The sequence below is a fragment of the Carassius auratus genome, chromosome 16 (genome assembly GCF_003368295.1).
Source record: "Carassius auratus strain Wakin chromosome 16, ASM336829v1, whole genome shotgun sequence".
Classification (NCBI taxonomy): Eukaryota; Metazoa; Chordata; class Actinopteri; order Cypriniformes; family Cyprinidae; genus Carassius; species Carassius auratus.
This window is the reverse complement of record NC_039258.1, coordinates 4,430,279-4,444,035: the sequence shown is the minus strand read 5'-3', so window position 1 is coordinate 4,444,035 and position 13,757 is coordinate 4,430,279. Positions and strand designations below refer to the sequence as shown.

The window sequence follows — 13,757 nt, the reverse complement described above, 5'->3', positions numbered from 1 at the left end:
GTTTGTCCACAGTGTTGTCTCCCTCGGTTTGCGCCACGTCTTGCCAAAGGTGTTGGAATACGCCACGGCAGAATCCACGGCGAACACTGAGGGGGAAAATCTAGCACAAGGGAGAAGAGTTTGAGCGATGCCAGCTGCTTTGCCATCTGTCACTGTCAAGACTCCACTTGTGGGACACTGAAACAACTTCCTTGAAAAGTAGCCGAGATAATCCACAATAGTTTTCACTTGCAATCTCGATTCCCCTGTTGGAATTCAACATTCCACCATGTGAAGCGGAGATGGTTAATTGGTGGCGAAATCCAGGAGATGTTGGCTGTCCTTTCACGTACATGTGCATATTTTGAAGTCTGCGACGAGCCAGTCTTGGCAATCGATTCTTAAAATGCCTTTCAAGTGAATAAACGTGTGATATATTGTCTAGTTTTGAGTTCGGAGCCAAGCTAGGCTCGCTTTTAGCAAATGAGTTGTGTTATATCAGCAGTTCACCAGTACTACTTCTGTTTTTGAGTTCTAATACATTAAACTTAATGCCCAAAGTCTACTTGCCCTAACTTGCGCTTGCTTCCTCACAGACAAGAGGCCACAGCCGAGGTCCTCGTCTCCTCATGTCTTTTGTCACACAAGCGCTCATCAAACCAGTCCAGATGGAGGAGCAGCATTAAATCAAAGTATTCAGTGTGAAAATCGCAGATTTTTTGCAGCGGTCATCTGGTGCGCTATCACAGAAGCCTTTTGTGAGATAGAAACGCTTGATAGAGGCTGCAGAAGTCTGGACAGCGTCTGGACGTCTGTCCCAGTGGTCTAGCACATTAGGCGAGGGTGTACGAGCCTGTCAAAACAGGAAAATTAGACCACGGGGGTCGTCAGTAAACTAATTGGGTAACAAAGAGCATACGCAGCCCTGCAAACCCTCGCTTTAACGGTCGGCGAGCAGAGATAAGAGAGTTCACGTCTAATGCGTTCAGAGAGGGGGAGTTCACTATTATTTATTTACCTATGACTCAACATCGAGAATAATTTTATGAAGACCCCATCTCAAATCACGTTGCGCTTTAATGCTGCCCTGGAAGATTATGTAAATGGTTGCTACCTCATGCTGAGAGTTTTCTTTACCCACATTCACTCTAGTTTTCAGAGGTTATATCACATCTGATAGCGTAGCTTTCATTCCTCGCATCTAACAATGAGAGGAATCTGCGCAATCCAATGACGTTGTGTGCGATTGGTTGCCCGGCAGATGCCACCTGCCTCCTCGGGCCTCCAGGTATGCTGATATCTGTACAGGTGTACGGGACGTACAGAGAACACCTTGTTATTGGCCCAATAGCTAGCTCTTGCTGTAGGAGTTGACTGCAAGTTGCATGCAAAGATCAAAGAAGCCTGCAATTGGATTCAAAGTGGAAATTGAAATTGAAATAGGGGGATCTATGGGGAAGGCACACCATTTCAAGAGCCGAATCTGAGCACAAGAGCAAGGCATGTTCCTCTGCCTCCTAGACATTATTACAATGCAAAGCAAACATTATGAATTCAGCGTCGCCATGTCCCCTGAACATAATATGCATGCGAGTTATGTGCAAAGTGCATTCAACTTAACACAAGTCGGGCATTCGAACACTCTACATTTGTTTGCTTTCAAGTCTGCTTGAATTTGTTCAGGTTGTGTTGTGTGGCTGTTTTTATTCATTGTAATTTCAGGCTAATTTGTGCACGCCCAGTGTTGTTGCATCTACACAATGGCAATTGCTATCCACTTAAGATATTGATGTAATGATGACGTTGTTGTCATTATTAACTACATTATTTATTCACCTGATGTGATAAATCCCTTTTTTTATTTGGTTTTAATGTTTTATATATTGTTTTTAGTTGTAGTGTGTGTATATATATCTTTTATTTGTTTTATTTTTATTATATATTGTAATTAATAAATAATGATTGATTAATTTATTATATTATATAATATTTTATATATATATATATATATATATATATATATATATATATATATATATATATATATATATGTGTGTGTGTGTGTGTGTGTGTGTGTGTGTGTGTGTGTGTGTGTGTGTGTGTTTTAATATATTTTGTGTGTACATTATTTTATTTTATTTTATTAAAAAGCTTTGGAGAAATTTTACAGAGCTCCATACCATGACAGTTCATAATGATTGCAGCTGTCAAAAAAAAAAGAAACCCTATAAATTACCATAAATGTTGTACATATTACTTTTCTGAAGTAATACAGTTGTTTTAGGAACAAACAGAAATATTCTTCATTCTTTACAGCTTTTAAATTATTCTGCATTTTGTATCCATCGTCAATGGTGTTTAATCCTGCCATGATGCCTTGACACTCTATTCTTCTGCATTTAGTTTCTTCTGCCACTTCTTGAGATTGTCCTTGATAAAAGGCTTGAATTTCTGTTTTCCACCAGCAAATCTATCAGTTAGCGTCATGAGACTACATAGCACACAAATGAAAAGAACAATTTTACAGCTCCTTTAGGTTGCACGCAAAATCCAGCTGGCATACAGAGGGTGAGTAAATGATGACGGCATGTTCATTTGTGGGCGACCTATCACTTTAAGTGCATTTCTTTTAAATTGTGCCATTATAAATCTGGCCCATCACAGTATATCTCCGGGTGCATGTGCTAATGAAGTCCCCAGCAGCCCTCTGACTGTACCGTTCAGCCCTGGAGGAGAGAGACAGCGACAGGAAGAGCTCCTGTCCTGGAGGCTAAGTGCTCATTAAACCAGATGGCATTAGAGCTGAAACCTTTCTGTGCCTGACGCTTCAAAACCCGTCGAGATGACAATAGAAGTCCAATGTAAGGTGCTGGCTAGCATCTACCCCTTATTTTATAATTCATCAGATGAACCAATCAGACATTCAGTATCATGAAATGTGACATGTCAAAGAAAACATTAAATGACAGACAAAACATGCTGTATAGCATGTCCTGTTTATTCACCGCTGTTCGTAATCTCGATTAAAAGCCATTTGAATCTGTTGGCCATTGTTTAGCCAGTAAATAGGACACATTTTTTGCTTCAGAAAAGATTGCGATTAAATCAGCACCGAGTCGAACTATGTTTTAAAGCAAGGTGATTTTGAATAAATATGCATGGTTCCTATAGCAACAGTGAACAGTGCAAAACGATAGGCCCGAGCGAACCTCAATGGGTGTTCCTTAAAAGATTGGTAGAGCCGGAGTGATTCTCAATTTAATCGATTTCAAACGAAAAAGTCAATTTAACAAAGTTGAAAAGAGAAAGCCGCAGAGAGGCGAGGAGGAGGAGGGGGGCTGAAAGCATTCTTTTGCACTCAAGCAGTAAACTAACTACGGCACGCGGGCTGAGATTTCTTCCCCATTATCTCCCACCTCACATTTGCTCTTAGGCAAGCAGTTTAAAAGCCAAGCGATTGAGCCAGTGATCCAATTTGAAATGCAGAAATGATTAGAGCAGCTTGCCTCATTTCATATCGAAATTCTCTGATTTATGACAGGGCAGGCGCCAAGATCTATCTCCAAAGGGAATTAGCGTGCAATTTCTCTTTTTGCATATTTCCGTTATTTAGCCTCCCAATAGCAGATGCTCGCTTGAAAAAAAAAAAAAAAGAAGAAGCAAAGACGGCACCAAGGAGGAGGCATCTTTTCATTTTAGGCAATGAAACCACTGCCATTTAAAAAGAGCAGGCTGGAACGGATGACAGGCATGGGAATATATTTTCTGGGCTAGATAGTGATTTAGAAAAAATACAGGGCTTTATTTAGTTTATCAAACAGAACATGAAAAGGAGAAACATCAGGGTTTATTTTTAAAGAATCCATAATTTCGTATGGATGCGTGTGAAGGGGATTTGGACGTTTGCTGCGTGGAAGGGGGAAGAAAATGTCCCCCGCAACTCACCCGTCCAGCAAGCCCACGGAAATATTAATGCGCGGAGATAACGAGAGCTGCTGGAAAATCTGCCTTAATGAAATTTCCAGTTGACCACATGCAATTTGTTTCATCACGGTGAACAACTAATTGAAGTCGCCGTATCGAGGGTGCGTTATGTTGTAAACAGAGTCTTAGAGCAGGTCCGGTCCTGTTATCCTCACCTTCAGCCTGCATCTCTGCCTCGAACCCTCGCACACGTCAGCCTGACATACCACATTCATATATTCATATAGAGGGGTGCGCAAAGTGAGAACGGCTGTGAATACAGTGTGTGTGTGTGTGTGTGTGAGAGGGTTAAGGCTGGAGAGTTAAGGTTCTGAATGGCTTGTTTGAAAGGAAAAAATCTATCATTTATGCGTTTGCCAGACACTTTTATCCAAATCGACTTGCATTACATTAAATGTTTGCAATTCATATATTCCATGGGAAAATAACCCATGACCTTGGCATTGCTAGTGACATGCTTGACTGTTTGAGCTATAGAAATTTCATTCAAACTAAAATAGAATACAAAATAATTAGTTTTTTAATACGTTTCTTTTGCTATTTATTTGTATGCTTTTGTTGTATCTTTGTAACATTGTGGTTCATTTTTATGTTACTACTTCATATATATATTTTTAAATCCCAATGTGACTTCTAAACATTTAAACAAATATTTAGAATATATTTATTTATTATTTATATCTACACTTTATTTTACATACATTTACATTACAAATACATTGCCAGACATTTGATTTTCCAACAATTTTGTTTAATATTTCACTGGTTACATTAAGAGATCTTAAAAGCCAGAAATTTCAAGTTGGTCTAATACATGTTCCAAAATTATAAATAAATGCATATATTCATAATTGATTCAAATAGAGTGGAGTTTACCGTGAGAATGTAGATGTGACAAATCCAAATGTAACCATATTTCTCATGCAGAATTGAATGGTTTTGGTCAAAGGCTTCAAATAAAAAGGTACAACCTGCTTTAAATCTCTTCCCGTGCAGTTTGGTGGCAGAAATGAAGAGAGTGTGTAGCGTGGACACTGGGATTTCTGGATAGCGTGACAGCGGTCGGTTAGCACCGCTATCATTAGCCCGTTGTTTACACACAGGCCTGGAGTCAGGGTGGCTCTCAGTGTCACCAGCCACTTTCTTCCCTTCACCTCCTTCAGCTGATCAGAGGATCAGGGTATCAAGGCCGGATTAGCGGCGACTTGGGATTTGTGTGATTGGCTAATTTATTGCGGCGATGGCAGGTCTTTCATCTATGGCAACATTTAATCAGCTGCCGCCACACAGGCTATTACAGGTTAGCTCCTTTCTGCAGGCCTTCGCGCCACTGCCATCAGCTCCATCACAATTCCCCCTGAAATTTCCAAATTATCTGGAACAGGCTTTAGCTGCTCCGTAATAAAAATTAGAGCTGATTCCCGATAGAAGCTTTCGTTCGTACCGGGCCAATTATAAATAGTACAGCCGCGGCTCGGAAAGAGGTGGAGGAGAGGAAAAAAAGGGGAAGGGAGGGAAAAAAGCCAACTCTGAGGGATGTTAGCGAGGAACTTATCGGCAGCCTCTGCTTCCCTGCTCTGATCCAAATCCGACCAGCTGAAAATTTATATTAGATTTTATCGCACAGGCCTAAGTCGTGAAAAATCAATGAAGGTTATCTTTTATGTTGCAGCAACTTGTGGAAATATTGATTTTCATTTTATGGCGAATTTGGAGCATCAGTTTGTAATCACTCGCTCGCTGACTACACTGTTTTGGTCACTGTATCTCTTACACATGGAGAGAGAGAGAGATGGCGAAGCGGTGGAGTGAGACTAGAGATCTGTTACTTACACACAGCGCCTCCAGTGAAGGTCTTAAATCAAGCGTCACCTCAGCATCTGTCTGCAAATGAGAGACGCTTTCGCTTCACTTGTACGTCGACAAGAGAATGCAAAACATTATCTACTGGTTTATTGTGGTATGTGTGTGTTCATTTGCAATCTGTTTTTGATCGGTTTTTGTTTTTTTGTTTTCTTAATGCTATTAACCTTGAGGATTGTTCAGTCAAACATATTGCAGTCTCTCTTGGATATTTGAATGTCTTAAAATCATTCTAGTGCTAAAATCACAAGTATACTATATTTCTTTTTAAACAAATTGTCAGTTTCAATAGATGTTTTGCAAGGGTCTCTGAGAGATAGCTCAGAATAGTATAGTATACAATATGTATACTGTGCAAAGTTTGGAATGGTTGGGAATGTTGCACTAAAGTTTTTTTTTTTTTTTTTTTTATGAACTGAAAATAATTACACACCAAATCAGCATATTAGAATGATTTCTGAAGGATCATGTGACACTGAAGACTGGAGTAATGGTGCTGAAAATTCCGCTTTGCATCACAGGAATAAATTACATTTTAAATTATATTAAAATAGAATATGTTTCACTTAAACTGTAATGATATTTCAAAATATGTCTGTTTGTACTGTATTTTTGATCGAATAAATCTAGCCTTGATGAGCATAAGAGACTTCTTTTTGATCTTTAGTGTATATATATGTATAATACACAAAGATAATTTATGCAAAATTGTATTCAAATACAATATAACCATAAGAGAGCCACACTGAATTAAACATGCAGGTCATGTCATATATTTTGAGACACCATACAGAATATAATATTGATGAATAGCAGGATTTGCATCACATGATACTCATCTACATATAACAGTTCACACATGTCCCCCCTTTTTTCATGAACTGCATCATTAGCTTCTTTGGCTGGAGAGCTTCTGGGCCTTGAGAGAGAGAGAGAGAGAGAGAGACTGGGCAGACCTTTGCTTCTGAATAAGAGATGACTCCAGACGGTGGGGATGAGAGAAAGGGTTAATCCGATTCTCATTTTAGATAGTTGTCGTGGCAACAATCAGACGGTCTCTGTTGCTCTTTGACAGGCCTGTAAAATTCTGAGGTCAGCCTGGATCTAAGGCGTTATTGTATGGTTAATTTGAGATGTGAAACGGGAGCAGTGTTAAATGTCCGAGGGTTCTCTGTCTCACTGCCAGTGTGGGGAAAGACGTCCAGGTGGGTGAGACTGCCAGGTGAGGGTCAAAACACCCTTTATGACAAGGCTTTACTGAAAGAATCTTGATTCCATCTCTCCTGAATTAGATAGGACAGCAAATGGATAAAAATCATGCAAATCTCTTAATATGTAATTTGTTTCTCTTAAAAATAATTTAAGAGCAAATAAAGATTTTTCTCAAGATTTCTGCGTCTGCTGAGAAAATAACTATTTTGTGAGTTTCTCACTTCTGTTTCAAATTGTGAGATACTACTCTTAAAAATATAGTTTCCAGGAGGTTTTTGAAGCGATGACAGTAGAACTGCAAATCGCAAAGGCGATAACCCCCAATAAGGCAGAAGCAGTGATTGTAATTTGTATCTTTCAGTGAAGCACGATTCTGTGATCAGAAGTAAATCTCCATCCGAATGCCAGAGGGCGCTCTCACGCTGAAACTCCATATACGCCTCGCAGAAGAAATCCAGGAAATGCGGTTACTGAATAAACACAAGATTTAACTGCTTTCATTAATTCAACATGACTAATAAACACACGACTACGACAATATACGGTTTATCTGAGTTCGTCTTATCATTTTTATTGCAAAAAAGCATATAATAATGCGCCTAACCTGATTTTACCAAGTGAGACATGTTCCTGGGACAACATCGTTGTTGACCCTGGAACAACATTGTGATTAACCAATCAGATTTGAAGAACCAGTTTATAGATTTTGTGAAGTTTATGCTTAAAATCAGTGTTTGGTGCTTGTACATCAGTGTCATTGATCTATCATTTCCTCTGATTTTAGGGATTACTCATGGTTAAGGTTAGGTTTAGGTGTGGGAATATGGTTAAGAATATATTTTTGGAGTAAAATGTTGTTCCAGGGTCAACAAAATATGTTGACCTAGGAACACATCGGACTTGGCAAAATCAGGACGTGCATAATAATGCTGTGCTAATCGGCATTTATCCTTTATCACTGCTTAGGATACAATTAAACATGTATTCTGCCTTATTCTGTGGAAGAAGCCACATCATCTCACAGAAGGATTTATTTCAAACACTCGACTGACCTTATGAAGTGAGTTTGGAGTAAAAACATGTTGTTTATTGTGGCATTTTCACATGCTTTCAGCGGCATATACTACACTTAGCCACAGTTCACTGACAAGCTACGTGAACAACTTTCATAATCGCAGAACTATTTCTTCGATTTGATAACTGCACAATTAAATCATCTGCGATTATGAACACGATTTTGCGTAGCTTGTCAGTGATCTACTCCTCTGTGAAAGTATGTGCTGGAGATTTACTACTAATCACAGAACCGGCAGTTTGGAGGAAGTATGTAAACATGATTGCCACAACGTGAGGTCGTATTTATTTTATAATGTCCAAGAATTTTGGACTCAGTGTGCAAAGACCTTAAAGGTTTCGAAAGGGGGTTTCCCAGCAATGCCATAGATGAACCATGATTGCAAGGTTTTGAATTACCCTTTTTATAATGTGAAGACCATTTTAATAATCTGATTAACCCTTTTTTCCACTATAAAGTAACTTGCAATGGAACATTAAAGATTCTTCATGGAACCTATGTTTTTAGCAAATCTGCAGTCAAATTTGAGAGCTCACCGTATTAACGCAAACATTTCTCAGTAGATTCTCTCTAAATTCTCTCATAATCTGAACTTTGCCACCCACATTAATTTTGTAATTGTATATGCCATCTGTTTATTTCTCCTAAAGAATATAATCTGTAACCAATCTGATGCTTAAATGAGCTTTGAAAGAGCAGCCACTGAGCAACACTTCCTTCTCACATATACTGTAGGTTGACAGTGTGTTTCTGACATTTTATCTGTCATGAATGCATACTTTGCAGGAGCAAATCACAATAGCTCAGCAGTTGCAGGGGTTGTGGACACTGGAAAGGAAATGATGTCACGTGAGGCACCTGAGAGTGACTTCAGCCCATTTTCACTTAGCTAAACTATTTCTGCTGCACTCTAATGAAGGTGTGCCTGGGGCGTCACATCTAATGGCCCAGAAAGACAGACATTTTGCCTGCCAGTAATGGGCTACTGTAACAGCTGTCCAAGATCTCTACCAATCCTGCCTCGGAGTGAGGAGATGATGTTCTCTAGGCTTTCATTGGCCTTTAAAAAAAGCCATTTGAAAAATGAAATAGAAAAAAAACTGGCAGAGAGAACAGCCAGGCAGCAGCAGCAGCAGCCCTTTCTCCACAAAAAGGGTGCGAGTGCATTTTAGTAGCTTTTCTCTATCTTACCGCTTTCACCTTATAGATAGAACTTAAAGCGGCGCGTTTCGACCCCGGCCAGAAAAGAAAAACGACGTTACACATTCGGAATAATTTGCCGGAGCATTATAAAAACGTAACCTCAATCGGCCTTTGAAATGGATACTGATTCTTTAAATTCTTCCGGGCCGTCTCAGGAAATAGTGAGATGGTGGCGATAGGGAGGCACAATGTGGCCAAAGTTCAGTCCTGAACGCTCGCCTTCTCCTTGCCGAAAGCCTTCTGCATTCTTTTTGCTATTCCCAGGCACCTGAGATCAGGCCGTAATCGGAGAGATCAGAAACTGGATCGTTGGGAAAAATTCGGGGCTGATAGTTCCACACTCTCCAGAGTTACATGAGAGGACGCTAGGCTGGTGGAGAGGTTATTGATACTGAATACACCATTAAACTCTAGAAACTGCCTGAGCTTCAGTGTCACTTCTCATCATGTGTGCATATATATCCCAGAATTCTCCTCTTCTCATCCACAGGACAGACTGGTTGTCTTATTTTTTGGTCTATGTTCCTATTGAAAATTGGAATGAAATTCCTTTTGTTCCCAAGTCTTAACAATAATGATGGCCAGTGACATCTTGTCAATACTTATTATTTTTTACACTTTGCAAAAATGTACAGTAAAATATTTGGATTTCTATGATGTATTAAATGTTATTGCAAACTTAGGCCTGACGTTTAGGGTCTGTAAGATTTTTTAATGATTTGAAATAAGTGTCTTATACTCTCAAGGCTGCATGTTTTTTTTTTAACTAGAATACAGTGAAAACAGTAGCAGTAATATTATTACAATTTAAAATAAATATAATCAATTTTAATAGATTTTAACATGTAATTTATTCATGTGATGCAAACGTGAATTTTCAGTAGCCATTACTCCGTTCTCTTCATTCAGCCTTGCTGAAATGTACTTTTTTGAAGAATGTACTGAACATACTGACATTTACAGATAAGAAAATATGTCTCAAGTATATATTTAAAAAATGTATAGTTCCCCAACAATAAAGAATTATCAGTTTTTATTTTTCATTCTCAAGCTGTAAGGATTTTTTTATTGTGTGTGTGTGTGTGTGTACTTTCTTACTAATGCTTTCAAGACAATTACTAATTTCTCAACATTTAACAAAACTAAATATTAATTAATAAATAACAGATACTGTATAATAATCTTGGTGATAAATTAGCAGAATTTACAACAACATTGTAGAATACATCATTGAAAACTTTTGCATTTCATTAAAAAATAAAAAAAATATATTATGTGGAAGATCAATGCATTTCAAATATTTAGTGAGAAAGAAAGGGTCATTAACTGACCCAAATCTGATACTCCCTGTGTTGGAAGTGTTAGAAAAAAAATCTGAATTAAACATATAATCTTTATTGTTGAGCCCTGTTGAAAATCATAAAGTTCCTTGTGCTTATGAGCTTGTTGCTAAATTGTCCCCAAATAAACTAATGATTTGTGTGTGTGTTATCTCCACCGCTGCAGAAGACGAAGCCTCACGTCCCGCTGGTGCTGAACGCAGGCCCCCGGTGGCTGCTGGATGTCACTTGGCAGGGAGCAGACGACAACAAGAACAACTGTGTGGTTTACAGCAAAGGTAAGAGGATGCTTTATCTGCCCCGTACCAAACACGCCAGCACTGCACACTTCTGCTGTCTGCATCTCTTTTCTTTCTTTCCTTTTGACCCGAGTGTGTGTACAGCTAATCCTTCGAGATGTTTGGTGTGGCTTTGGTTCCCATGTCTCTTACATCTATTAGCGGTGTGATTTGTAATGTAAGGTTGTGAGGTCACAGGTCATAGTGGTGTTGCTATGACAAATGTCATTCGCTGACATTTGCTTTGTTGACATTATTTTCCGTGTTTCCAAATGCATTTCAACAGCGGATGGCCCAAAGGCGTCAGTGATTCACGCGTTTCTTCAAGCATCAAGCTGCGCACATGTAGCAAATCCTCTGGACTTCAAACACAACATTAAGATCTAATAACCCATCCATGCTGTCTAAACTTCACACAATATGAGTGAGAAGACACAGTTGCAACTCTTAGTATTCCACCAGAATACTATAATTTCAACAGTTATTATTACTGTAAAATCTGAATAAATTCCAAGCCAGGCTCATTGGAATACATGCCTGTGGTGACGTTTCTGCAAAATGGTATTACATTGCTTCTTGCATGTTTCGCATCAATTTCAAAATGAAATATCCAGCGAGTGGCACTAAAAAAAAGTGTTCGATTTTAATTAAAACAGGTGTTTTTATTAACAGCCACCTGTACTAAAACTTAGCCTAAACCTAACCAACAGCGTTAACAAAAGCAAACCTGGGGTAAAAATGGATTTGATAAAGCAACCATGCAATTTTTGTTTTTCACAAGATTCATCCCTGATGCTCCACATCATAAGTGCTGTGCTGTACCAGGTGGGCTGCCGAGCAAGTTTACTATGTCGGAAAAACAATGCATATGCTACTGGTTTTGTGATGCAAACATCAAAATGTATTACAAATAATACACTATGGTAAAACTGTTTTGAGGTCATTACATGCTATGTAAAAAACTGCTCAAAAATAAGTTTATTAATAGATAATCTACTAGAGATGTTCCGATACCCTTTTTCTCTTCCCGATACCGATTCCGATACCTGGGCTCAGGGTATCGGCCGATACCGAGTACTGATCCGATACCTGGGTGTATATCTGTATATACAGCTGTATATACTACTAGCCCTGTGTAAATTGCTAGAATTTTTTTATGGTGTGCTTCAGACAGATCCCTCAATAAAACATGAACAAATACATGGTGAACTACTGTATTTATTACAGTATTTTTATTATCTAACATGAATTTGACAGTATTATTTATTTTCTTATGCAAAAAAGAACTTCAAATGCAGCCAAAAATCTAACACCGCAAACTAAAAAAGGTATTTAAGTTTTACAATATAACTGTATAAAAAAACTGCAACAAAAAAGATCTATTAATCAGATAATCTCTTTACAACAAAACAAGTAAAAAACAAGCAACCATCTAGGCATAATTATTATTATTATAGAGACGTATTATTATTACTGTAGGCTACAACAGTAGCTTTATATATTGTCAATTTACTCATGTAAACCAAACATTTATTTTAATGGGCTGCCATGAAGATCTTTGAGTGTCTGTGTTTATGATATGACAGTATTCTCAAATGAAACGGTAAATTCTCATGAAGTGACGGTTTATGCGTTCGTGTCCTCATGACACACAGCAGAGACTACAAAACAGCGAGCTCTCGCGCATCTGTGCCAGTCACCCACAGAGATGTAGATTTTGCGGGAGTAATATTTAAATAGTATTTTGCAGTTTAATATTCACAGACACTAGTATATATTCGGCTACTGTCTGGAGCCCTGCGCTTTGACTTACACGGAAGCGACTGAACGCAGCTGCCGGTACTGAATATACTCGAGAGTCTGTAACTACCGGTACTACAGAGACATACTGCTAACCACTGATCTATAATATAGTAGCGGCTTCACTGTGTTTTGGCAGTTTAGAATGTGATGAGTGATCCAGTCATATATAGATAAGGGCTGCTAACGCGTTTTCATTTCTTCTTCGCTGCTCTAAACAGGGGTTGCTTGTGGCAACACAGCACAACTTCCTGTGTTTTCAATGCATTTTGAGCAGCGAAGAAGAACCGTGCAGCGGTTAGGCAAAGCTTGCGGTCATAACTAGGTCTTTTTTAAGAAAATGGTATCGGATCGGTATATGGGTTCATGTACTCGCCGATGCCGATGCCAGAATTTGTTGTGGTATCGGAGATATTTCCGATACTAGTATCGGAATCGGAACAACTCTATAATCTACCCTGTAATCATAATTTGTGTAAACAGGAACAAAAGTTGTTAGTGTTTTAGTCAGCTGGAAACTGTATGTACACTATAGGTATGTTTTTGGAGTTTTGTAAAAATGTAAGTTATAATTTACAGTGAAATTGTCATTGCAATCATGTCATGATAATACAATATCAGCTAATAGCGCGTGAACACGGTTTTACTGTAGAAACAACTATATTGTCTGAGGAAAATGTGTCACTCTGTTTGTAAGCTGTTGTGGGCTTTTGCATGAGCATTGCTGCACGGTTGCTAGGGTTGTTGGTCATATGATTGTTGTTGTTGGTGTTTGTAAGGGGGTTGCCGGGTAGATGCTCGAGTGTTGTTTGTGGTCACTATTTTGGCTTGATTCCATCAGTGTTTCAACAGAATTTTTTTTCTTGTCCAGTAAGTCTCTCAACACCCATTCTTAACAAGGTAATAGGTATTAGCTGAGGTGTTAGCAAGGTAATTTGGCTAATTTCAGTCATTAGTCTAGCAAGCAGTCGCTATTGTATTTTAGCAGAAACTGTGCTGTCCATTATCATTTTTGTAAGGGTA

The 13,757-nt window shown here is 38.6% G+C and overlaps 1 protein-coding gene across 1 annotated transcript in view; it reads left to right on the top strand.

Moving 5' to 3' along the window:
- Positions 1-11,596, top strand: part of LOC113115831 (zinc finger protein ZFPM2-like) — a 91,365-nt gene extending 79,769 nt beyond the window's left edge. Inside the window, exon 5 of the mRNA XM_026283477.1 lies at positions 10,823-11,596. Within this exon, the coding sequence (XP_026139262.1) occupies positions 10,823-11,104 (282 nt within the window). The 3' untranslated portion in view covers positions 11,105-11,596. The remainder of the gene's footprint in view (positions 1-10,822) is intronic.
- The last annotated feature ends 2,161 nt before the right edge of the window (positions 11,597-13,757 follow it).